The 20,788-nt window shown below is 40.2% G+C and overlaps 1 protein-coding gene across 1 annotated transcript in view; it reads left to right on the top strand.

Annotated features, from left to right (window-relative positions):
• OTC (ornithine transcarbamylase) overlaps positions 1 to 20,788 on the top strand; it is a 54,770-nt gene that overhangs the window by 11,696 nt on the left and 22,286 nt on the right. The window contains exons 4-9 of the mRNA XM_080374348.1: positions 3,530 to 3,617; positions 9,818 to 9,971; positions 16,891 to 17,013; positions 17,716 to 17,769; positions 17,891 to 18,040; positions 19,080 to 19,217. Of these exons, the coding sequence (XP_080230474.1) occupies positions 3,530 to 3,617; positions 9,818 to 9,971; positions 16,891 to 17,013; positions 17,716 to 17,769; positions 17,891 to 18,040; positions 19,080 to 19,217 (707 nt within the window). The remainder of the gene's footprint in view (positions 1 to 3,529; positions 3,618 to 9,817; positions 9,972 to 16,890; positions 17,014 to 17,715; positions 17,770 to 17,890; positions 18,041 to 19,079; positions 19,218 to 20,788) is intronic.

Below are 20,788 nucleotides of genomic sequence, written 5' to 3'. Positions count from 1 at the left end.
GGAATACAGGGTCTGTTTTTTGTTGGAATGGCTGGTATTATTTAGCTTGGCCATATTAAAGAGGGGCCAAGAGTACTCTTTTAGCTTACTTACCACTGAGAGGGGTAGTTTAAAAAACCGCTTATCAGTTTTTAGGCTTCTACTTTAGGAATATTCCTGTAATCGCTGCCTAAAAGAGTTCTGTGTTATCAGTCTAAACTGAGAAATACTTTCTAGATTGTAAGTCCTGGCAGGCAGTGAGGAAACTAACAAATCCAAATCCAGATATCTTGAGATATAAAAAAAGGATTCTTCCTATGAGTTTGAGAAGATGGCTGTGTATGTCTCCTGGTGACGGCGAGGTAGCCACACAACCCTGTACCCAATGTGTGAACTAGAGGATTCACTTTGACCCACTTAATTACCCAGTGTAGCAAGGACAGGCTGAAACGGAGATCTGCCAGCACTCATGTCCTATGTGAAAGAGTTTGCTCGATAAAACTTAAAATGGGCTCAATAATGTGCCACAGCCTGAGGCATAAAACTGTCAATTTCTGAAAACTAACAGTAATAAGAAGTGTGGACATGAAATAACAATCTATTCCGGCTCTGCAATACAAACATTTAATACAGTTTTTTGAAGATACCAAGATTCATATAAACAGTTAGCATGTGGCTTTGGATATGACCAGCTTGTGACAACAAAGAGGATTAGATCTTCTAGTTTAACAAAGCACTCTAGCATGTGCTTGTTTGCTGAACTGGTGCCTGCATATCTTCAAAAGTCATCATTTTTTTCTTTCTACTAGTAGTCTGGATGAAAGAATTTGAAGCAAAGGTTCTGTTTCTGCAACTATATACAAAGCTAGAGAGAAGAGCTCCTGTATTTCCAGATGGAAAGTTTTGGATGGAATATGTTCCCAGGCCCTGCACAGATGGCCAGTTCATGAGCAGAAAGCCCAACACATTAGGACTCTGCTATGTATACAGACTCCAGGTGGTAGATCCAACTGGGCTGCCTGACGTCTGGCAGTTCTGAATAAATGGCCAGATTCCTCTTTTTCTACCTGGGCATTATTTATAGAAAACAGAACATGTCCATGGGAGGCTGCCTGGACTGTGAAACATCTACCAAAGATTATGCATTTAAAAAGGCTAAAATGCAGAGCTGTTGTATTGTGTGGAACTTGCAGGGATAAATCACTGACATAATTGTATATGACTTTGGAAAAAAACACAAGAAGTTGGACAGGAAAAGTTACTACAAGTGACACTTCATCCTTGAGGTCTTGACTTAAAAACTTGCATTGACTAGATAGGCTGTAATGTCTAGGGAACAGTTTGCATGTACATTCCCATTAATACAGTGTTTGTGTCTGAGCTGCAGAGAGGAGGTGAAAGTATTTGAGGAAAACTAATCATTTTTCCTGCCTTAATATAAAAATGCTTCTGTATAACCAAGAAAGGAGGGCAAAGCAACCAGCAAACATACAGTGCTTTTCTAACAGCAAAAAGTAATCGTAGAATAAATGATGCTTAAGTCTTAAAAGTTTACTGTGTCTGACTCTAATCTTAATGAGATTTGGAGCAATCTCTAATCAGAACAAAAGGAAAGTAAAATTGGGCTCATTCAATAAAATGAGTATACACTGGCTGGACAGAGCAGAGATTTGCCCTTCAGGTGGGCTCTGGAGCATCATTAATTTTAGTCTGACTTTTAAGGAAATTGAGGCAATGATTTGCCAGTATTATTTTGTTCTATTGCATTTTAAAGGCTAGAGAGTGGCTGAACTGATGCAAAGTGGAAGACCTCACCTCAATCCTGCTGCCTGTATGGGATGGAAGTTAATAAGGTCTGCTCTGTGTTAGGGGCACAGCTGTGGGGCTCAGACCTGCCACCTGAACCTAGGTGTTTGGTTTCACCTGTGAAAGGTTTCACTGTTCACTTCTGGTTTAATCCTTTTTTGAAGAGTAGCTGTAGGATCAACTTTTTAATCTTTGGCAAGCCTGTGCAAAAATAATGTTGAAACTCAGTCCTGGAGCTGTCTGCAGTGCCATCTACTGACTACAACCAGCCCAAGCAGCTTTTAACCTTTTTTCCTTTTCCTCGCCTTTTTTCCTTTCTCTTTTTTTTTTTTTTTTTTTTTTTTTCTTTCCACAGCATGAAATGTGTTACCACCCCCAAGAGATCACAGTTTAGTAGAGAACGGGGGTCTCTGCTCTGCTGCTCTGTATGCAGTTTTTCTCTTCCTGGCAATAAAAATAAGATGGGTTTCTAAATTTTTGTCACAATAAAAAGTTTCCCCGCAGTGTTGTCTCAACAAGGTTGGTTTGTCCACACTGAGATTCTCTGGAAATTTTCTCCATCATGGATATTAGTGACAGGGCAAGATCTCCCTGAAAAGTTCTCTATTAGAAGGGAGTTTTTCTTATGCAGAATGTCTTCCCCAGTGCGCAGAAAATGCCTTACAGGGCTACTACTTACAGCCCAGTTCAAGTCCTACACTTTGTACATCCCCAGCTGTAGGACTCTGTGTCCTGTGCTAGGCTTATGCTAAACAATTTGTGACAGTTCATCAAACAGCTCCCCTCAGGCCCCATCCTCCCAGTATGTAGCCATGGTGGATTTTGCACTGTAATTCAGTGGAGGGAGGCTTTAGGCTTAAACCAGGCAAAGGCAGGGAGATTCAAGTGTTGGTGGAAAAAGCTGGTTTTCTCCCTGTCTGTCAACTGGTTGCTTGTGATAGCTTTCTAATGGTGGTGCAACGGAAATAAGGCAGGACAGAACCTGAGGGTTTCCCTTAGCATGTAATTTGCCTTTATCCAAGATACTGTCCAGACACCTTTTAAGTTCCCCAGAGTGTTTTATATTCTTAAATGATGCTCAGGTCTTTCCATGGTTTCTTGTTCGGGAATGGATTTCACTCTTTGGACCTAATCGACTCAGTTCCTTGAGTCACCTTGTAAATTCTTAACTAATGCAAGGTGGAGAGAAGCTGGCAGTGCCTGAGATTTTTCCTTCTCTCTCTGTCACATTATAATTTTTAAGGCACTTGGTCATTTGTGGGCAAGCTCAAGTTTGTTATAGTGCATAAGGAGACTTAGGGTTTTCTATCTGAGTGACTATACTGGAAGCATCTTGCAAGCACGTGGAATTACACCTAGTGACTCAGATGGCCCCTCTAGGGTGCTAAGTCCCTTGAAGTAGAAATTCAGCATGATGAAAGGATTACCTAACTCTTAGCAGGGAGCCACAGTGATGCTTTTGGCAATATGTAGCCTTGCAGCTTGAATGACTGTTCCTGTGAACACAGATCAGAACTCATGCCTAAGGATTTCAGCAAAGCATGACATTTGAATGGTTTTATTCCAAAATACATTAATTTGTGTCTTGTATGTCAGACTTCAAGTGTTTGAAACATTTGAATGCCCTTGCTGAGTTTTAGTTTTATTGCTGGAAATACTTTTTACATGAAGAAGATTTTTAATCTTGGCTGTAAATATGAGGTGCTGGTGTTTAATTTCTCTTTTTTATTTGCCCTCACTGTAGGATTTGCTCTCCTTGGAGGACATCCTTCCTTCCTTACAACACAAGACATACATCTGGGCACTAATGAGAGCCTCACAGATACAGCAAGGTTGGTAAAACATCCCTTGAATGATCACTGTGTATTTGGTAGTTGATCAGGCTGAAACCTGTCTTATAGAATTTGGGGAGCTAGTATTTTCTTTCTGGAAAATGTCAGAAGGCAGTCCAAATTTCTTAAATATTTACAGTTCAGCTCACAGAATCTGTAGTTCAGTACATCATCATTCCATCCACTCTAGCTCTCCAAAACGTCTTGTGAGAAATATTTTTATTAAATTTGGTATATAGAGTGTTAATGAGAGTGGCAATCACAAACAGAAACACTTTATGAACCTCAGTAGTATAGCTCCACTGATGACAGCACATATATTCAAATAAGACTAGAACCTTCTGATTTTGTTGTTCTTCATGGAGCTAGACATACAACTGACTGGCAAATCAAAAAATAAAATCAAAAAGCAAAGACCTTATTTATCCTAGTTAGGACAGCTGCTCGTGGGCCTTAGCCTACCTGCAGTGGCAGGGGGGCACTGAAGGCCACTCTGATCCCCCTATTTCAGCAGAACCAAACTAGACTGACAATTTGCAGTCAGTTCCTGATTTCATGTGCCTTCCACTGCAGCTGTACCCACTGTCAGGACTGCTGTGGAGGCTGGATTATAGCATTGTTCTCTTACTGGGACCCTGGAAGATTTTAATCAGTCCCACATGCACGCAGGTAGCTAGCAGCCTATCCCCATTGCCATAGCATGGAAGAACTGAGCTCAAGGTTTTTCTCCAGTAAATTCCCTCCAATGTTGCAGAAAGTAGGCAGAACATGAGGTTATCTTTTTCAGGTGCGTTTGCTCTTTTTCATAGCACTCCATATATTAAACACTCATCCAGCCTCAGTATTGTACTTCTTTCTAGGCAGCCCTTTTCACAGCCTGAGGTCAATTCTGTCAGGCTCAGCTGTTGTCTCTTAAAGGTCCTTTTTGTTCTGCTGAAAGATATGCAGTACCAAGCTTGTCAGCCTCAACTCAAAACATGCAGCCAGCCAGCTGAGGTTCCATTGCCTTTGCTGTATACTACAGCTTTCACAGTCAGCGGGAGAGACTGCTTGAGAACTATGTCAATGTTCTCTCTGTGATGAAATCCAAGGAAAATGTAAGAAAAAGACCAAATATTTGAACATTTTAAATTTTCCTTTCTTGCTTTTAACTACTGAAGTGGAAGACATATGGGTGTTTATAGTAGAAAGTCAAGATTTCAGTCTCTTGAGGCTTGAAAGTACTTAGCTCTCACTCCCTGCTAGATACATAACTCTGCCAGTATCAAAGTAAGGTGCAACAACAGTGGTCAGATGTTTCAACAAAACTGCGTTAGTAACTACAAGTTTAAAAGACTCAAACATCCTGTAAACCTGTGGGCCTACAAAGGGAGCAGATTAATCTGAGACTAGTCTGAGGTACATTAGGCCACTGTGTCCAGTGACCACTGTATCCAGTTCGGCAGAGCTCATACACTACTGTGGGATTCAAATACATGCCCTCAAAAGAGATTCTTCATGCATCATGGGACATAGCCCCAGATTAAGCAGGACAGCTATAGCTTCGTCACAGTGTGCCATTTAAATGCTTCAGAGCACTTGCATCCCTGCCACAACTCTACTGGTGTGAGAGATGGAGGATTTTCCAAGTCAAATATGCATAGCTTACTATGTCATGTTAAAGATGAAAGGGAAACATATCGAAGGTAAATTCCCCACACTGATGTAAATAAGTATTATTCTCCAAGTGTCTTGCCTTTTCTTCCATTCTCACTGGACCATTGTAAGCAGAGAGCCTCTTGCCTGAGAAGGGAGAGGAGGAGAGGATGCTGACAGAAGGCACAGAGGCAGAGAGGCTGGGGCTGAAGAGACAGAACCTGACATGGTGAACAGGGATACTGGCATGCCAGGCTGGAAAGATGAGGATCAGCTATTTACATCAACTTAAAGGAACTGAAATTTTGAAGGGATGTGACACACCTGAGCAGTGGAGAACGAATAAAAAAGTACAGAGATGTCACATTTGGGAAAGAGTGAGCTCAAATCCCAAGTCATGTCCCAGATCCAAGACAATGATGTGGAAGGACTGCAGTGCCACCAAAGGTGTCAGGTGAAGCCAAAGAAAGAATTGATTTACCAGGGCCCATGTGAAATTGGACTGTGGCACTTGTGAATGAGAAGGGAAGGGTGGTGAGAATCTTCAGAGCAGTATGTCAGGGTGCCATGTGGGCCAGCGGCTCCTTGGGCACTACGGAGGCTGGGGTGCCAGGAGCTCCCCCTGGGCCAGGCAAGGCAGGGTCTTGTCAGCCAGCACTGGTCCCCATGCCTCCAGCCAGAGAGCAGGGCAGCCGGGAGGCAGCCAGTAGCAGCCACAGCCCAGAGCATCAGGCACCTCTGTGAATATGGGGGTGGACCAAGGCCAGGCTGGGACATCAGCCTGCATGTAGGGGTCCAGGTCAGGATCAGCATGGGCATTGTTACAAAGTAGCAAGAGATGTGACTCCCAAGAGAAGGGGATTGACCCTGGTGGAGGCTCCTCACAGTGCTGTCTAGGAGCCTCCTCCCCCCGCGACATCAGAGCAATGAAGGATAGCCCTCAGCTGCGTTATTGCAAAGGTGGCTCCGAGCCCCAGAAGCCAAACCTCCAGGAAGGGAAAGATGTGGTCAGGGCCGTTACGCAGTGCTCCCCTGCAATAAGCTCTCCAAGCACCATCGCACCAGATGTGTAGGACTGTCATCCTCTCTGGCTTTCTACCATTCAGATGCCAGCCCTGCAGCAAATCCAGGTGTGTTCTGATACACAGACATGCTTTGTATAGGCCAGTTTTCATTTCTTCTTCTTCCCAAGTGGGATAAATAAAGGGCCATTAAATCTTCGGTTCACAGTCTCTTGAATGTCCTTTGTTTACACAAGCAAAGGGAAAAAGAAAGACAATAAACTGCAAGGAATAAGGCAAAACAGTAGAAGCAAGCAAATCTTCCAGCCATTCTGGAGGAGTTCCAATTCCATGGACAAATCTCCCACAATACCCACTTCCCATGCAAGCCTTCAGCCCCTCTTTTCTCTGTCACTGCTTGCTCTCACAGGTCAAGTCCCTGACAGGAGGGTTTTGCTCCTCTGCTGAGTCACAGCACTCACCTTCTACAGTGGAGTGAGGGCTTCCCAAGTCTTTACAGAGCCCCACATGCTCTGCTTCCCTCCTGCTCTCTCATTAGCCGAATTATTATTGACTTTGCATAATCAAGGCTGAGCAATTTACCCAAAAGAACAACCGGAGTGTTAATTCCTTGGCATTTCTTGTGAATGAAGGATAATATCCCAACCTCATTCAGTTAATGTAAGAATAAAAAAAAGAATGCTTTAGTAGACCCAGAGGGTATTTCAAATATTTACAGCCATGTGTCTGGGGCTCTGAAGGCCTTAGAAGTACTTGAGATTGAGACTTAAAGCAAAAAAGGGCACAGACCTATAAAAGTCATGGTTTTTATTAGAATTGCTGCAGGTAAGGGTTGAAAGCATTTCTGCTGTGAACATAGTTTTAGTGACTTATTACCTGCTCATGATACAGTTCTTCCATGCTTCACAAGGCATTTACATTTACGCTGACACAGTAGCAAAAAGTTACCACCCATTAAGGAGCTCTAAGCCTTTCAGTGCTGTTTAGCATGTTTGATATATTACGTTAAATGAAATGTAAGTACTGTATCTGTATTTTCCACTGTAGAGCAGTTCCATTGTGCACCTCTATAGTAGCCATAAGGTTCAGTGACAGCACTGAAGAACTTACAGGATGATCTTACCAGTCCACTGGCATTATTAAAGAATGAATTTTTGCATCTATGGGGAATGGATTTACTTCTCACCACTTACCAAGAACACATCCACTATATGCCCCTGTAAGACTATGAATGACAATGAAGTATCCTTGTCAGAAATTTAAACCTTTTGAATGGATGCATACTTTCAAAATAAAACCAAAACTACCCTAGATAGCAATATTCTACCCAAAATATATGCAAATACCCCATTTTCAAATTCATAAATCAGCCACACAAGGAAAGGCATACTTTTATTTGTGTTTAATTTTGGATTCCTCAGAGGATACACTAGAGTAAAAATGTCCAGCTTTTCTCTGTAGAAAGGTTACTTTGAGGAGAGAGATATGCAGCATTCTAATATATTCATATATTTTCAGGCCCTGGGATTTTGAAGTTTATAGGCTTACAGTCTTGCAAAAAATGAAAAGATCAGAAGACATTGTAGCTGATGATAACATAGGAATCTTAAATGAAAAGTCACCTGATGAACATGTGCTTACTCTCCCCCACCTCCCCAAACTTCACCTTTAGTCAAGACTCTTACCTAGCCAGGTCTTTCTTCCTATGCAATCCCAGCCTTACATCGTTTCCTTTAAATTGGCCTGATTACAGGAGATTTAATCTCCTCAGGTGAGGTCAGGTTTTTTCTTTTGCTGAATTCAATTTGGTTTTGATTTTACAAAGAATAAACCCAGTTTCCACCTGAGTTTCCTATTACAAGATATAAGATATGACATCTAGTGATGCTGGAAGAAGGACTGTCTGATGTCTCACTGGTTAAGTGTCTAATAAGTATAGTACCTACTTTCAACAGATTAAGGAAGAAAATCCAGCAGTTTTCACTAATTGCTAATTGATTATGACTGAATTTCCTCTTAACATCATACCCTGTAAAGGAACCATCTTCTTTAAATTGTTTATCAGTTGTGTTGAGTAGGAATCAACTGTCCTGACATCCTGGGAGAAAGAAGTCTAAGGAAACTAGGCAGTTTCCCAGCATGATTGCCTCTTTTTCCTTGACTGGTGGGACTGGCTATGTCTTGTTTAGGGTGAACACCTGTCAGACGATGGCTAACAAAAGGAACCATGCATCCCATCCCTGATGACTAGTTCAGAACAGAACAGGTTTTCCACAGTCACATGCTTCAAGCTAAAATAAACACACAGAGAGAGAAAAAGAAATGGGCTAAGAAGAAATAAACAATCAGAACTGTTCCAATACCTTGCAATCAGTAAATACTTTGTTAAGTTCCTCCTTTTCACCTGTATCTGCTACTGGCAGTCTTTTCTTCAGAAAGCGCTCTACAAGGAATCTTGTAACATTTTTCTAAGAGTTTTGCTTGTATGAGGAATGTCTGGTGTCAGTACAAAATACTTGTTACTGACTTCATCAGGAGATTTGTCTGTGTAAAGGCCATGGCATTGACAGCCATATTTCCACAAAAGGAGATATTGGAATTCTTCATGGCTAATCAGGAAGATAGATACTTTAAGGATATTTCATACTCTTCTATTCAGACTCTTCCTTGTTTTGTTTCAAGGTCCTATTAGAGATAACAAGAAAACACACAAAATGGTACTTCAAAGTCAGGCTTCAGGGCCTGATTAAAACACAGAAGTACAGAGATCCAATCCATATTTAATTTATCTGAAGAATTCAGAGCATATTGAATATACTATGCTAATCCACTCTGCTAATCTCTGAGTCTTTCACACTTTGGCAAATGAGATTAAGGCCAGAGTGGTAGTGACTCCTGCATGCTCCTATCCATATACCATGTTTCAAATTTGGGCATCACTTCAATGCTGATACCATGTGTGACAATAGACAGGTGTGTAGGCAGGAGAGAGAACTGGCTTGTTGGCTTGCTGTTTATGTTTTCATTGAGATCAGTAAATAATTGTGGTAATCTAAGACAGATCTGTATTCCTAATCCTCACAAAGGTCAGGCTACCATACAGAGACACTGTAATATTCAGTCAATGCTACATTAGTTCTTTGCTAAAAGACTGAAGAAACCCTATACCTTACCTTACCTCTTTGGAAGTCACCAAATTCTTCAAATGTTATGGTGTCATGCAATCTCTTATCCTGTTCAGATAATTTAACATTTATTGATATTACATCTGTAGCTACATTCAAATGCTAAAGAGAAAAAGCCATAAAATATAGCAGCCGTTTTAATTTACTTACTATAGCTTGTTAATAAGTAAAACTGCTTTTTAGCAGCTTGTTAAATGTCTGCATTTAAGTGTGTTATGCAGGCTTGATAAATTATTCAGATAGTTGAAAAAAATTGATTCATTACTACTTCTCATTAATATTTATGCATTGCATATTGAAAAGTGGAACAGGGATATATTTATTATGTTTGACTTGGGTATTTTCTGCCATCCTCTAGGGTGCTGTCCAGCATGACAAATGCAATCTTGGCTCGAGTTTATAAGCATAACGATTTGGAACTAATGACCAAAGAAGCCACGATCCCAATAATCAATGGATTGTCTGACTTATACCATCCTCTCCAGATTTTAGCTGATTACCTAACTCTTCAGGTAACAACATAATCCCTGAAATTTTTTTTGCTGAGTCTTGGCCTTGGGAAGTAATTACATGGCACTTGTTATTTAAAGAGATCTTCATCCAGTAATATAATTAAGGACCAGTTTAATTTAAACAATTACCTAGTCCTATCAGCTGTAGTGGGACTGAAGTTAAACATAAAATTAAGTACTTCATTGGAATTGGGCTGCAATTCAAAAAATGTGCTGGGCGTTTTACATATTAAGATAAAGGTGAGATGTTGGCTCAACCAAAGCCAGTGAAAGTTTTCCCACTGACTTAAGAAAATTTAGTAGTTCACTCTTGATTCCTTCCTAATCTATGAACCGTTTAAAAGGAATCATTGTCCATATATTAGGAAATTGGTTGAAGAAATTTGTTTTAAAAAGCCAGTTAATGCTACCTGTGCAAACGCCTAGTGTTCTGGCATTTAAACCTATTTAAACTTTGCTCACATCAAAGGATAGTTAGAAAAGTTCATATTTAGAAGTTTAATCTAATGGAATAGTTGATTTGACAGCAGGATAATGTTTTACACAGAATTCCAGATGTTTATCTGTGAACAGAAGGACTATGCTCTTTTACAATCAATTGAGGAACTGGCTTATAAAAAAGAATATTACACTGCAGGGCTGGTTGACAACTATGATGAACTCTTCTGACCTTGTTTACTTTCTGAATAAATAAAAATTGCACTGCTTGAAAAGGGAGGACAGAATAATTTCCTGATTCATTCAGCTGCGTTTCTCAGCTGTCAGAGGCTTTGCTATGGGACATTCAGTATGTGGAAAAGAGCTAGTGAGAGTAATACTAAATTATTCATTCCTTAAACTTGAAATACCGAAAGACTCATATAGTGAAAATTACTTTTTCCTTACTTTGATTAGTATTTTTCATAGAATTTTCTTTACTTAGAGTGAAAAGACCAGCAAAAATTGGCAAACTTTAATGCTTCACATACCTCAGGATAAAGTACATTTGCAAGATGACATTGAGCCAGCCTCAATGAACTGTTCAAATTACGTCAGTCAGAAAGCTATAATGAGAACATCACCAATCATTAAATGTCATAATTTCATTTTAACACTGTGTGCAACTGTAAAACAGGTGAATCTTATGGTTGTGTTTTGCAGGCAGTTCTGTCTTGCAAACACCTTAATTATTAGCATTTTATCACTTGTGAATAACAGGCTTCAGGAATAATCTGTGACTCATAGTCTACACATTTATTGATATCTCTGCCCCTAAACCTGGTTTTATCCAGGCCACTGACTACAGCACCAGAGTTCAGAGTGATATTGCCCTGTACTCCATCTCCAGTCAATGAAGAGAGACTGCTGAGCTTCTCAGTCACCTTCTAGAGATGCATCTCTTTCTCCACTGATCTTGGGAGGAAACCTATGGAGATCAGCAGAATGAGTGCATGCCCTGTTGATCATCCTCTGCTCTTCCTCCATTGTGTCCTTGTATAGGGCAACCATGGTAGAAGCTCCAGGTGAACATGAGCCCACAGGCTGGACTTTTCCTTGGTTTGAATACCTAGGGCAGCAGCAAGGGCAGGCGTGTGTCCTTGTTGCATCAAGCATTGGGGACGATGTGTTTGGAAGGAGCTGTCTCTGCCCATGTTACATGATGAGGAAACAGGACCATAACAGTTGGTGCTCAAACAAAAGAAACATTTGGCATGGAGAGGTATCATGACAAAGCAAGCACTTACAGAGGTCTCAAAGAATGGCTCAGCTTTTGAACAGCCATGGAACCTTTTTAAAATTTGCAGCACCCAGTCAGCCTGATAAGCAGTGCACTGTTTCCTCCAATTGTGTTCATCCCTCCCCCGTCTTTCTAGCATGTTCCTTAGCCCAGAGTTTGTCAGAAGGTTTTCAGAGGGCAGCTGGGTGGCTGTCCCACCTTGCCAAGGACATGCTACGCCACTGGTTTCTGACCCACTTTCCATTCTTGCTTTCTTACCCAGGAGAAAGGGGCAGGCAGGGGGGAGCTCTCAGCAGCACACTGTGGGTGTTGGCACTACCTGCTCTTTCCCTTTCTGACCTGCCCGTCTGCTGCCTTTTTTCTGCTCTGCACTGTGCACTGAGGTGGAGAAGACTAGTCTTACAGCCAGTAGCATGTAATAAAATGGCATTTTAAGCACATAATGAACTTTACCATGTCACAGGAGTAGGATTAACACTTGAAGAAGTGTGAGCCACAGGGTCTATTGTTACTTACCGCAATCAAACTTCTTGCGGGATTTTTGGCAGTGTAAAAAGAAGTTATCCAAGTACTGCCTGCAAGAAGATTAATATAGGGATGTTGAATAATACCACCGATTCTTTAGATGAGTTAAAAGGTCACATATAACATTTGGACTGGCTTCCTGCAATGCAAGGGCAATTTATTTTATACATACATACAAACTACAATAGAGGCACAGACTGCTAGCCTTATATTTAAATGTAAAAACAGATTTTGTGCAGCCTATTTCTCTTGAAAAATTACTCTTTCTTATCTCTCTGATGATTTTCTTCCCTGGATCTGCTCCTCCCTGCTGTCAGTACATACCCAAAATGTACTTTTTTTTTTCTCTCTTCTTTTTTCTCCTTCTGCATTTGCCAGTGGAACACTACATGCACTCTGGGCCTCTTCATGCTTAGCACATTTTTATTCTTCCATTTTCTAAATCCTATGAATTTTGTCACGTGCTGCCTTGAATCCTCTTTGAGCACTTCTTCTTTGGTCTGAAGCTGCCTCATTTCCTGGTTTGTTTTATCAGAGTGTCTTCTTGCTTATGGCTTCTTATTCGCTTTTCACAGGTGCATTTTAGTGTGGTTATTTTAGTATAGTCTGTTGCATTCCCCAAACAGTGCAGATGGTTTATTTTGAGGACTGTCAGTTCTCATTCTGTATTCAAGGTGTTCTTGTCAGATCACGAAGTGTGCTCCTGTCATGGATATAGTCTTCAGATTTAACATCCTGTTGCCCAGTGCCTTCTTCCTGAGCAACCTGGATCCCCTCACATTTGATATCTAAGCTGGCTCTGTCCTTTAATACTGTGGTCAGCATTAATGCCCCCTATTATGCCAAGAGGGATATTTTCCTTAGCTTCCTTACATGCTTCCCTCTCCCTTGAAAGTTGGGTTAAACTGAGTTTGCTCTAGAGTAATAACCCCCTAGAAATAGTTGTAAACATTATGCAACCTGATTTTGAGGGTTTGGGGTTTGGCCTTTAAAGACTATGAGTTTGCATGCTGGTACTGTGCATGCACAGAGCCACTTTACTTCTCTGTCTATGCTGAAGGGATGTTACAGCCACTTGCTGAGTCCACCCAGTGCCTCTCTGTCTCCTGGGCAGAAGCTGTGCCTCACAACTTCTGCTCTGTGAAGCTTGGCTGGAGGGCAGCACATCATACAATCTGTATTCCAGGGACAAACTGTGTATTGACATTGATTCAATTGATATTAATGTCACCAGCCAAATCAGCTAACTTGTAGCTGACTGCAGGATGGCCAGACTGGTAATTAGAGTGGATCCATATGCCACTAGCTTTTTATGTCACTGGCTTGAAGGGAAATTTCTTTTTCAGAAAGAAATGGTTGACATAAGAAATACATCAGTGATTCCTTTTTAAATTGTGCCAAAAATTGCATTGCTCAGCTTGAAGAGGGCTGCTGTATATTCTCAACTTTTCCTCAATATGTGACCCAAAGAGCTTAAATTATTAGTCTTCAAATTCATCATCATCATCATTGTTATTCTAAGAATTAGAAATCCCAGCTAAGATCCAGACTGGTCCTCGAGAATATGCTGGTTTGATAACCACGACAAAACCCAGTGTGAAAGTAAGAAGGATAACTGGCCCAGCATCTGTGTTCAGATCAGTTTGCAAGCTAGTACATCCAAGTTTGCCCAGTTTCTCATTTACTGGATTGCACTGTCTCCAAAAGGGCTAATGCTTTGACTGATCCCTTGCTTTCAGTTTTAAATTTTGACAGATTATCAATTCATTATTCCAAAGCTTTTTTTAATTGAGGGCTGTTATGACTGTTGTGGTCAAACCTTTCAGAAGTAATCTATAATGGTGTCAGAATCTCAGCCTAGTTGGAAACAAGTCCAGGCAGAGGCAGACACGAAGGTCCCTAGTTAGTTAAAGCAGTCTTCTGTAAACATACAACAGTGCTAAATCACTGAGCCTGCGTATTTTTTCCCAGCAATTGATACACTGATATACTGCAATCATGAATAAGAACAGAATGACACATTGTAAAAGCAGCATGAGGATGAGAAAGGTGACTGTCAAATTGACTATTTAGCAGGGACTTTTCATGAGAATAGCAAAGACAAGTTTTGTGGCACTGAAGCAGCAATCACTGTTTGTTGAGGCATTCATAAGGGAGAAAGGCTCTAGACTTTCTGAATATGTTAATTTTTTAATGGCTTTACTGGGAGTACAAGTATTTTGAAGTCAGGTTCCCAAGCCAAAGAGGTAAAGCAGGTAAAAAGCCTATATCAATATAACAGAGTTTGGAAAAACTGGGGAGGCATGTGAGGGGAAAAATATCTTCAGAGGCTCAGGTGATCATCATGTATTGTAAAGGTCCTGGTTTAACCTATATTGTTACCATTGTGGCTAAACACTTCTAGCAAGATTTTCTCTCTGCAGTTGTATAAGCATATACTATAAAACAGGGGAAAAAACTGTATATCTCATAAATAGTAACTTTTGTATTTCCTCACAACACAATCATCTCGTCTTTCTTGGAAGCTCAGGATGTATGCATATAAGCAGTACAGTCACAGTCATAGTGAGCTGGCTTTAGATGAAGAGGTTTGAGTTAGAACAGCAGTGTACCAGTGGCAGCATAAAGCTTAGCACAGGATATAAAACAGGCTCCAGTAGCACACACACAGCTTGATTCTACCTTGACTATGCCTTCTTCCATTAGCTAAATGTCTTCATTAAGATTAGCTCAGCTATGTCCACTCTGTACAGTAGTCACTGCAGATGTGGCTTTGCAATTTGCAGTGCATATTGACAGTCATTATACAGATATCTCCAGCACTTTGTATTTTATCTGTAACAGCTAGTAGCTTGGGAAAACAGAAAAGTATTTAGTATGCACTGTGCTGCTTTTAATGCAGAGTAGCAGCTGGTAATAAGGTGGAAGTTATTTAACACAGCAGTATATTTGTGACTCACTAGTTAGTGCTTTGAGCATTACAGGCTGAGATGTCTATTTTTAAACAGTAAGATCAAAAGAATGCAGGGCAGTCTCATTTGCTTCTGACTGTGGGTTCATGTCTCAGCTATCACTAAGTCCTAGGTGGAAACACCACCTTAAATAAATGCTTTAGTTTGGCCTTATCCTAGGAGCACCATTGCTAGGAGATGTGGAAGGATTTTGAAAGACCCTTAGAGACCTGAAGAGCTGTTATACTGAAATAACTTCCACACCACAAAGTCCTCATTTGCTCTCCTTGCATCAAACCTCTTCCAATGAGCCTGCTGCTAACAAACTTCAACTGAAAAAACAATAGTTTAACAATACTGTAGTTTTAGCCTTTAAACTGTAGGCAGCCTAGGACTCTATCAGGTTTAGATTTCAATGGCTTTTTAATATTATTCAATATTTCAAGTGCTACTATTTTTGACTTATTTTTGACTCAAAATTGTGGTCACTGGCAGAAATGCCAATAACTTTGGTGTGGAACAACTTCACAGCTATTTGTTTAGGAGAAGCTGCTGACAGGAGAGGAGGGGGTAGTCCCAGCCCTTTTCCTGTTCAGTCTTTTGGCATCTTTGCTGTGACTGTCTGCAAGGTTGCCAGTTAGTACAGCTACAGTATGGATGCTTATCCTCTCTGACAAGCATTGAATCATGTTACACAAAGTGTTGAGACACTGTCTGGCTTCCAGCTAATACGATGCAATTGTAGCATGGCCCAGTTTTGAACGAAGAATAAAAGGCTCTCCATTGTGTCTTTAGACTTGAGGTGGAGCTGTACAGAGCTGGCACATACAAGTGTTCGGTTATGTCTTTACAAACTTCCTGGTATCAACTTGAGTATATAAATATGCATATTTCAAATAAGGCTTGCTAAAGGGCCTCAAGTTGTCCTGCTCTGGAAATATGAAATTCCTGTTACTCTTGTTCCTCCTTAGGCCTTATCTGTTGGGTGGCTGAGGGCCAAAGCAGCTGCATATATACAATCTGTAACTGCCATCAAGCAAAGCTACAGTTAACACTGTAATGCTGTTTCAAGTATGGGTAATCCACATTTTAAAAAAATCACTGCACTCTGGCTGTACAACAGAGCGCAAACCCTGCAAGCCATGAGTGGCACAGCTGCTTTCAAAGTATTGCTCTTTGCTGTTCTGTACAGCTGTGATGGTTAAAATGCACTCCAAGGGCATGGCCGCTGCCGTGGCCACAGGGAACATCATGTAGAGACAACCAGGCCAGAGGAAACCTGAACAGGGATATTTTCACAATTTGGGAGAAAGCTGGAAGGAGTGCATCTTAGGCATTAGGGCTGCCTCTAAATTAAGAATTTCTACTATTCACTCATAATTACAAGCACCAAACCATGACTGCATGTCTTTGGTGCTAAAGTTACTGTGTGTCTGGTGCTAAGTCTCTCAGCCTGGGCCTTACCATATGGCATATGTGTCAATTTGCCCTTCACTGGAGAAAGCCGCAGCACTTTGGCCTTCATGTAAGACATGGAGGACTTTCCTTCCCTGACCATCCTATAGTTGCAGTGAGTTAATTAAAGGTATGGTTCTGCAGAGCTAGCATTTGAGAGTCACCAGCCTTCTTTGCTCTAGACCCATTTGATCAATCCCTCCTACCTACAGCATCAGCTTGCTCAGTTCGCTTGAAACATAACCCCAGGGCTGTCTGATTCATTTGGCAGGAGCACTATGGTGGGCTGAAGGGGCTCACTATCACCTGGATTGGGGATGGAAACAACGTCCTCCACTCCATCATGATAAGTGCTGCAAAGCTGGGAATGCACCTGCGTATTGCAACTCCCAAGGTAAGAAAGCCATGGGCAAGGAATAAGGAATGCAAACTTCACCCACTCTTGTCTCAGCCACTTGCATATATATACTTCCAAGGGCCTCAGCTAGTGGTGCTTCCATGTATCTTGAGTGCCAGCTTTCAGAACCAAGGTTCAGAATCCTGATTCAGTTATTTTGAAGCAAAGCAAGAGTTATTCTACTGAGTCCAACTTCAGAAGGGCTGAGGGGAGTTCATGACTGCAGTATAAGTCATGGAGGACAATAATTCCGTTTGGGAAAGTGTTATTAAGTCACCTAATGCCCTCTCCCCCACAAAAAAAATTTGAAAGTTGTTTCAGATTGGTGAAAATGTTGCATCTTAGTTGGTTCAGACTGGTGATACAGCTTTCTTAGAATGCTGCATTGTAAAACAATATAAAATATAAAACAAGTAATCTGTTTAGAACAAAAAAATAAATGATGTATAGGCATTTCATTCTGTAACTGTTGAAATATATTTTTCTTACTTTATCAGAACACTTTCCAGCAGCTTATGTCAAAATAAAATTTCAACAAAATCAACATGATTTGTCTAAATTTTATGTTTCTGAAAGACGTTCTTCTTCCCATGGTAAATGGTTCAATCAGTATTTTTCTAAGCAGTGTTAATAATGAGTGAAGATATTATACATGTTCCATGATACATTACCATCATCTCTTATCACCTCTTTTCACAGGGCTTTGAACCAGACCTCAGAATAACTAAAATAACTGAACAGTACTCCAAAGAGGTAGGAACCTAAGAAACAGCCTAGTAGAGTAGTTTAAATAGAGTGCTTGATTTATAATTTTCATTATAAATTAAGTTGAAGTTCCTTGTCTTCCTGATCTTCCCTATTTTATTCACATCAGCATGGTACCAAGTTACTTCTCACAACAGATCCTTTGGAAGCTGCAGACGGCGCCAATGTCTTAATTACAGACACTTGGATAAGTATGGGGCAAGAAGAGGAAAAGAAAGAAAGACTAAAGGCATTTCAAGGTTATCAGATTACAATGCAGGTAAAAATTGAGATTTAGGGTTTTGTTGATGCTTTTACAGTTTGCATTTATAAGAATCAACATCAGCAAAGCATGGGTTTGGTATTTTTTTGAGTGAGGCCATGGAAAAACAACATGCAAATCTTCCCCCAGCTTGAAAAACTCACAAAGATAAGAAAGTTTGAGTTATCTTATACACTTCACAAGCCTTGGCCTCTCTCAGAGCTTCCTAATGAGCTCCATCTCCAGAACATGCGCAGGAGAGCTAACCCTTTACTTCTTTATGACCTAAAATCTATTTCTAACTTTGCATTTCCTCTTTGCTGCCAGAAATGATCCCTTATATTTTATTTAGAATGAGCAACTTGCAGATTAACTCTTAAATGCCTGGGCAGCATTTGGGGCAATTTTGTGTATATCTGTCAATGAACAAAGCATTAAATACATGTCTTTGAAGTAATCTAATTGAGATGCTTATCAGCGCAAAATCAGTTAGAGAAAACATAAGCCATCAATTGTCCAAGATAATAAGGACATTTTCGTTGCTGATAGAATTATTAGTTTAATTGACTGTATTTTAACATAAGTTCACATAATACTATTGATGGATGTGCCTCTGAAATGGCCTAAAGTGCTTTAATTCATTGTTCATTGGTATTAGATCAATATATTATGAGTGACAACATAGAAAAGAAAAAAATTACAGCCTTTTAAGTCATGGTTAGGTATATTCTGGTTGCAATTATCAATAGTATTATATTACTGTAAGGCATTCAAATAAAGATTGCCCCTTATTGATCCACTAGGTCACTGAGCATTTTACTCCCCTACTAAAGCCTGAGAAATAGGGGTAAATATTTGACTTATGTGAAGTCAGCATTGAACTCTGACTGACTTAAATGGCAATATTCCCATCATATTCACAGATGATGAAGTCAGTGGAATTCTGAGTTCATCATCCAAGTAACAAGAGTGGTAGCTAATATAAAATTTGTAAACCTTTTTACTAGTTAAAGATTTTATTAATGTCCTTTATTTTTATATGCTTTTTGATCTACAGACTGCAAAATCTGCTGCTTCCAACTGGACTTTTTTACATTGTTTACCCAGAAAACCTGAAGAAGTTGATGATGAAGTATTCTATTCTCCGCAGTCATTGGTTTTCCAGGAGGCTGAAAACAGAAAATGGACAATTATGGTAAAAAAAGAAGATAACAGTAGTTAGGTTAGGGTCAGCTTCTATTCTGCCTCACACTACAGGCTTGGATTCAGATTGGTTCCTCAATCAATAGTACAAACTAATACATATGTTTCAAGTGCACCCCACAGTACATCACAATTTTGACTATAGACAACATATATATGTAGCACAAATACTTCTGGACACAAATGTGACCTATTTTGATGATAACATGCTGTTGCTTGACCCAGTTTTTATCACTAAGTGAAATCCATAGTATAAACTGTAATTTTTTGGTATTTCAATCACTGGATTTATTCTAATGATTAACTCAGCTGCTCAGTTTTAAGATGTGTTAAATGCTGAGATCCCAGAGACTGGTCTTAGAAACTACAATTTCCCTACCACTTAAAGCTAGAGATTCTGCAGTTTTCTCTCAGGAAAAATTGCTACTTACACCAATGAGAACTTCCCCTGAGAAAGTGCTGCAAGAGCAAATCTTTGCAGGATCCTGAAAAGTTACGGTGTGGGTAATACTGTGTGATTCATGGGAACCATGAGAAGACACTTGGCATTTAAGATAAACCATAACTCCCCTCGCAGCATTCCTAGAATTTCAGAAAATTACTGCCAGTTCTCAGTAGCTTGTTATTTATTGTCAGCTTCAGAACCATCTTGTTTACAAAAGCTAGTGAAAACTTTCAGAAGTGAAAAAAATCCCAACCAGAAATGGCATTGTCAGAGCTCTCAGACAAACTCTAGATGTGCTTCAAGTGAGTAAGTGGTTGAGTATTGTATCTACCACAACCTCAGATTTTGGACATGGTCAAAATTATTAACAAATTTGTGTTAAATTCATAGTTTTGGCCTTAAAATTCTGGAAAGTGTTTGTATTTTTTGTTTTAATTTTGCAATGTTTTCAATTGTCCTAACTGTTATTTTTTAAAAGGAAAATAAACCCTTTACTTTGGGTTCCAGCTGCACTTCTTTTGGGAGGGATAAGAAACATGTCATATTTGTATTAAGCTATAAAAATAATGAATATATGGGTCTTATTTATATATTCATTTCTATCACTTTCAGCTCAGACAGAAAACAGAAAAATAAATTATTTGCTGAGCTGTAGTTCCAAACAGGGCTGAGTGCAGCTATGACATGGGTAGCAGCGAGGGGCTGCACAGCTGCATGTTCAGTCCCCCCTGTGTGCCTGGGACTGCCTGCTACGTTGAGCAGTGCTGAAGGGAAAGGAAGGACAGGCAACCAGACCACAACCCTGAGGAACCCTTGTAAATCCAGTTCTGGGCCCAAATAACAATTTGCAGTCAGACATTACTGTGAAATCACAACAGCGTGAACCAGGTAATACCTTGTCAAAACCAAGCAAGCATGGGGCTTGTTATGTACACAGGTGCGGGGAGGACGGCAGAGCTGCTGCAACGCTATGTTTTATTTAGCTGACATTCCTTTAATTCTCATTTCACAGCCATACCTAAGGTTTGTTGGAGTACTAGGGGAGGGCAAGAGGGGTAGGTGATTTAACTATTAACCTCAGTGAGGATTTTCCATATTTTATCACAGAAAGTACAGCT

This window comes from Falco punctatus, assembly GCF_963210335.1.
Source record: "Falco punctatus genome assembly, chromosome: 2".
NCBI lineage: Eukaryota > Metazoa > Chordata > Aves > Falconiformes > Falconidae > Falco > Falco punctatus.
Note: the sequence above shows the minus strand (reverse complement) of the source record. Positions and strands in the feature narration are given on the sequence as shown.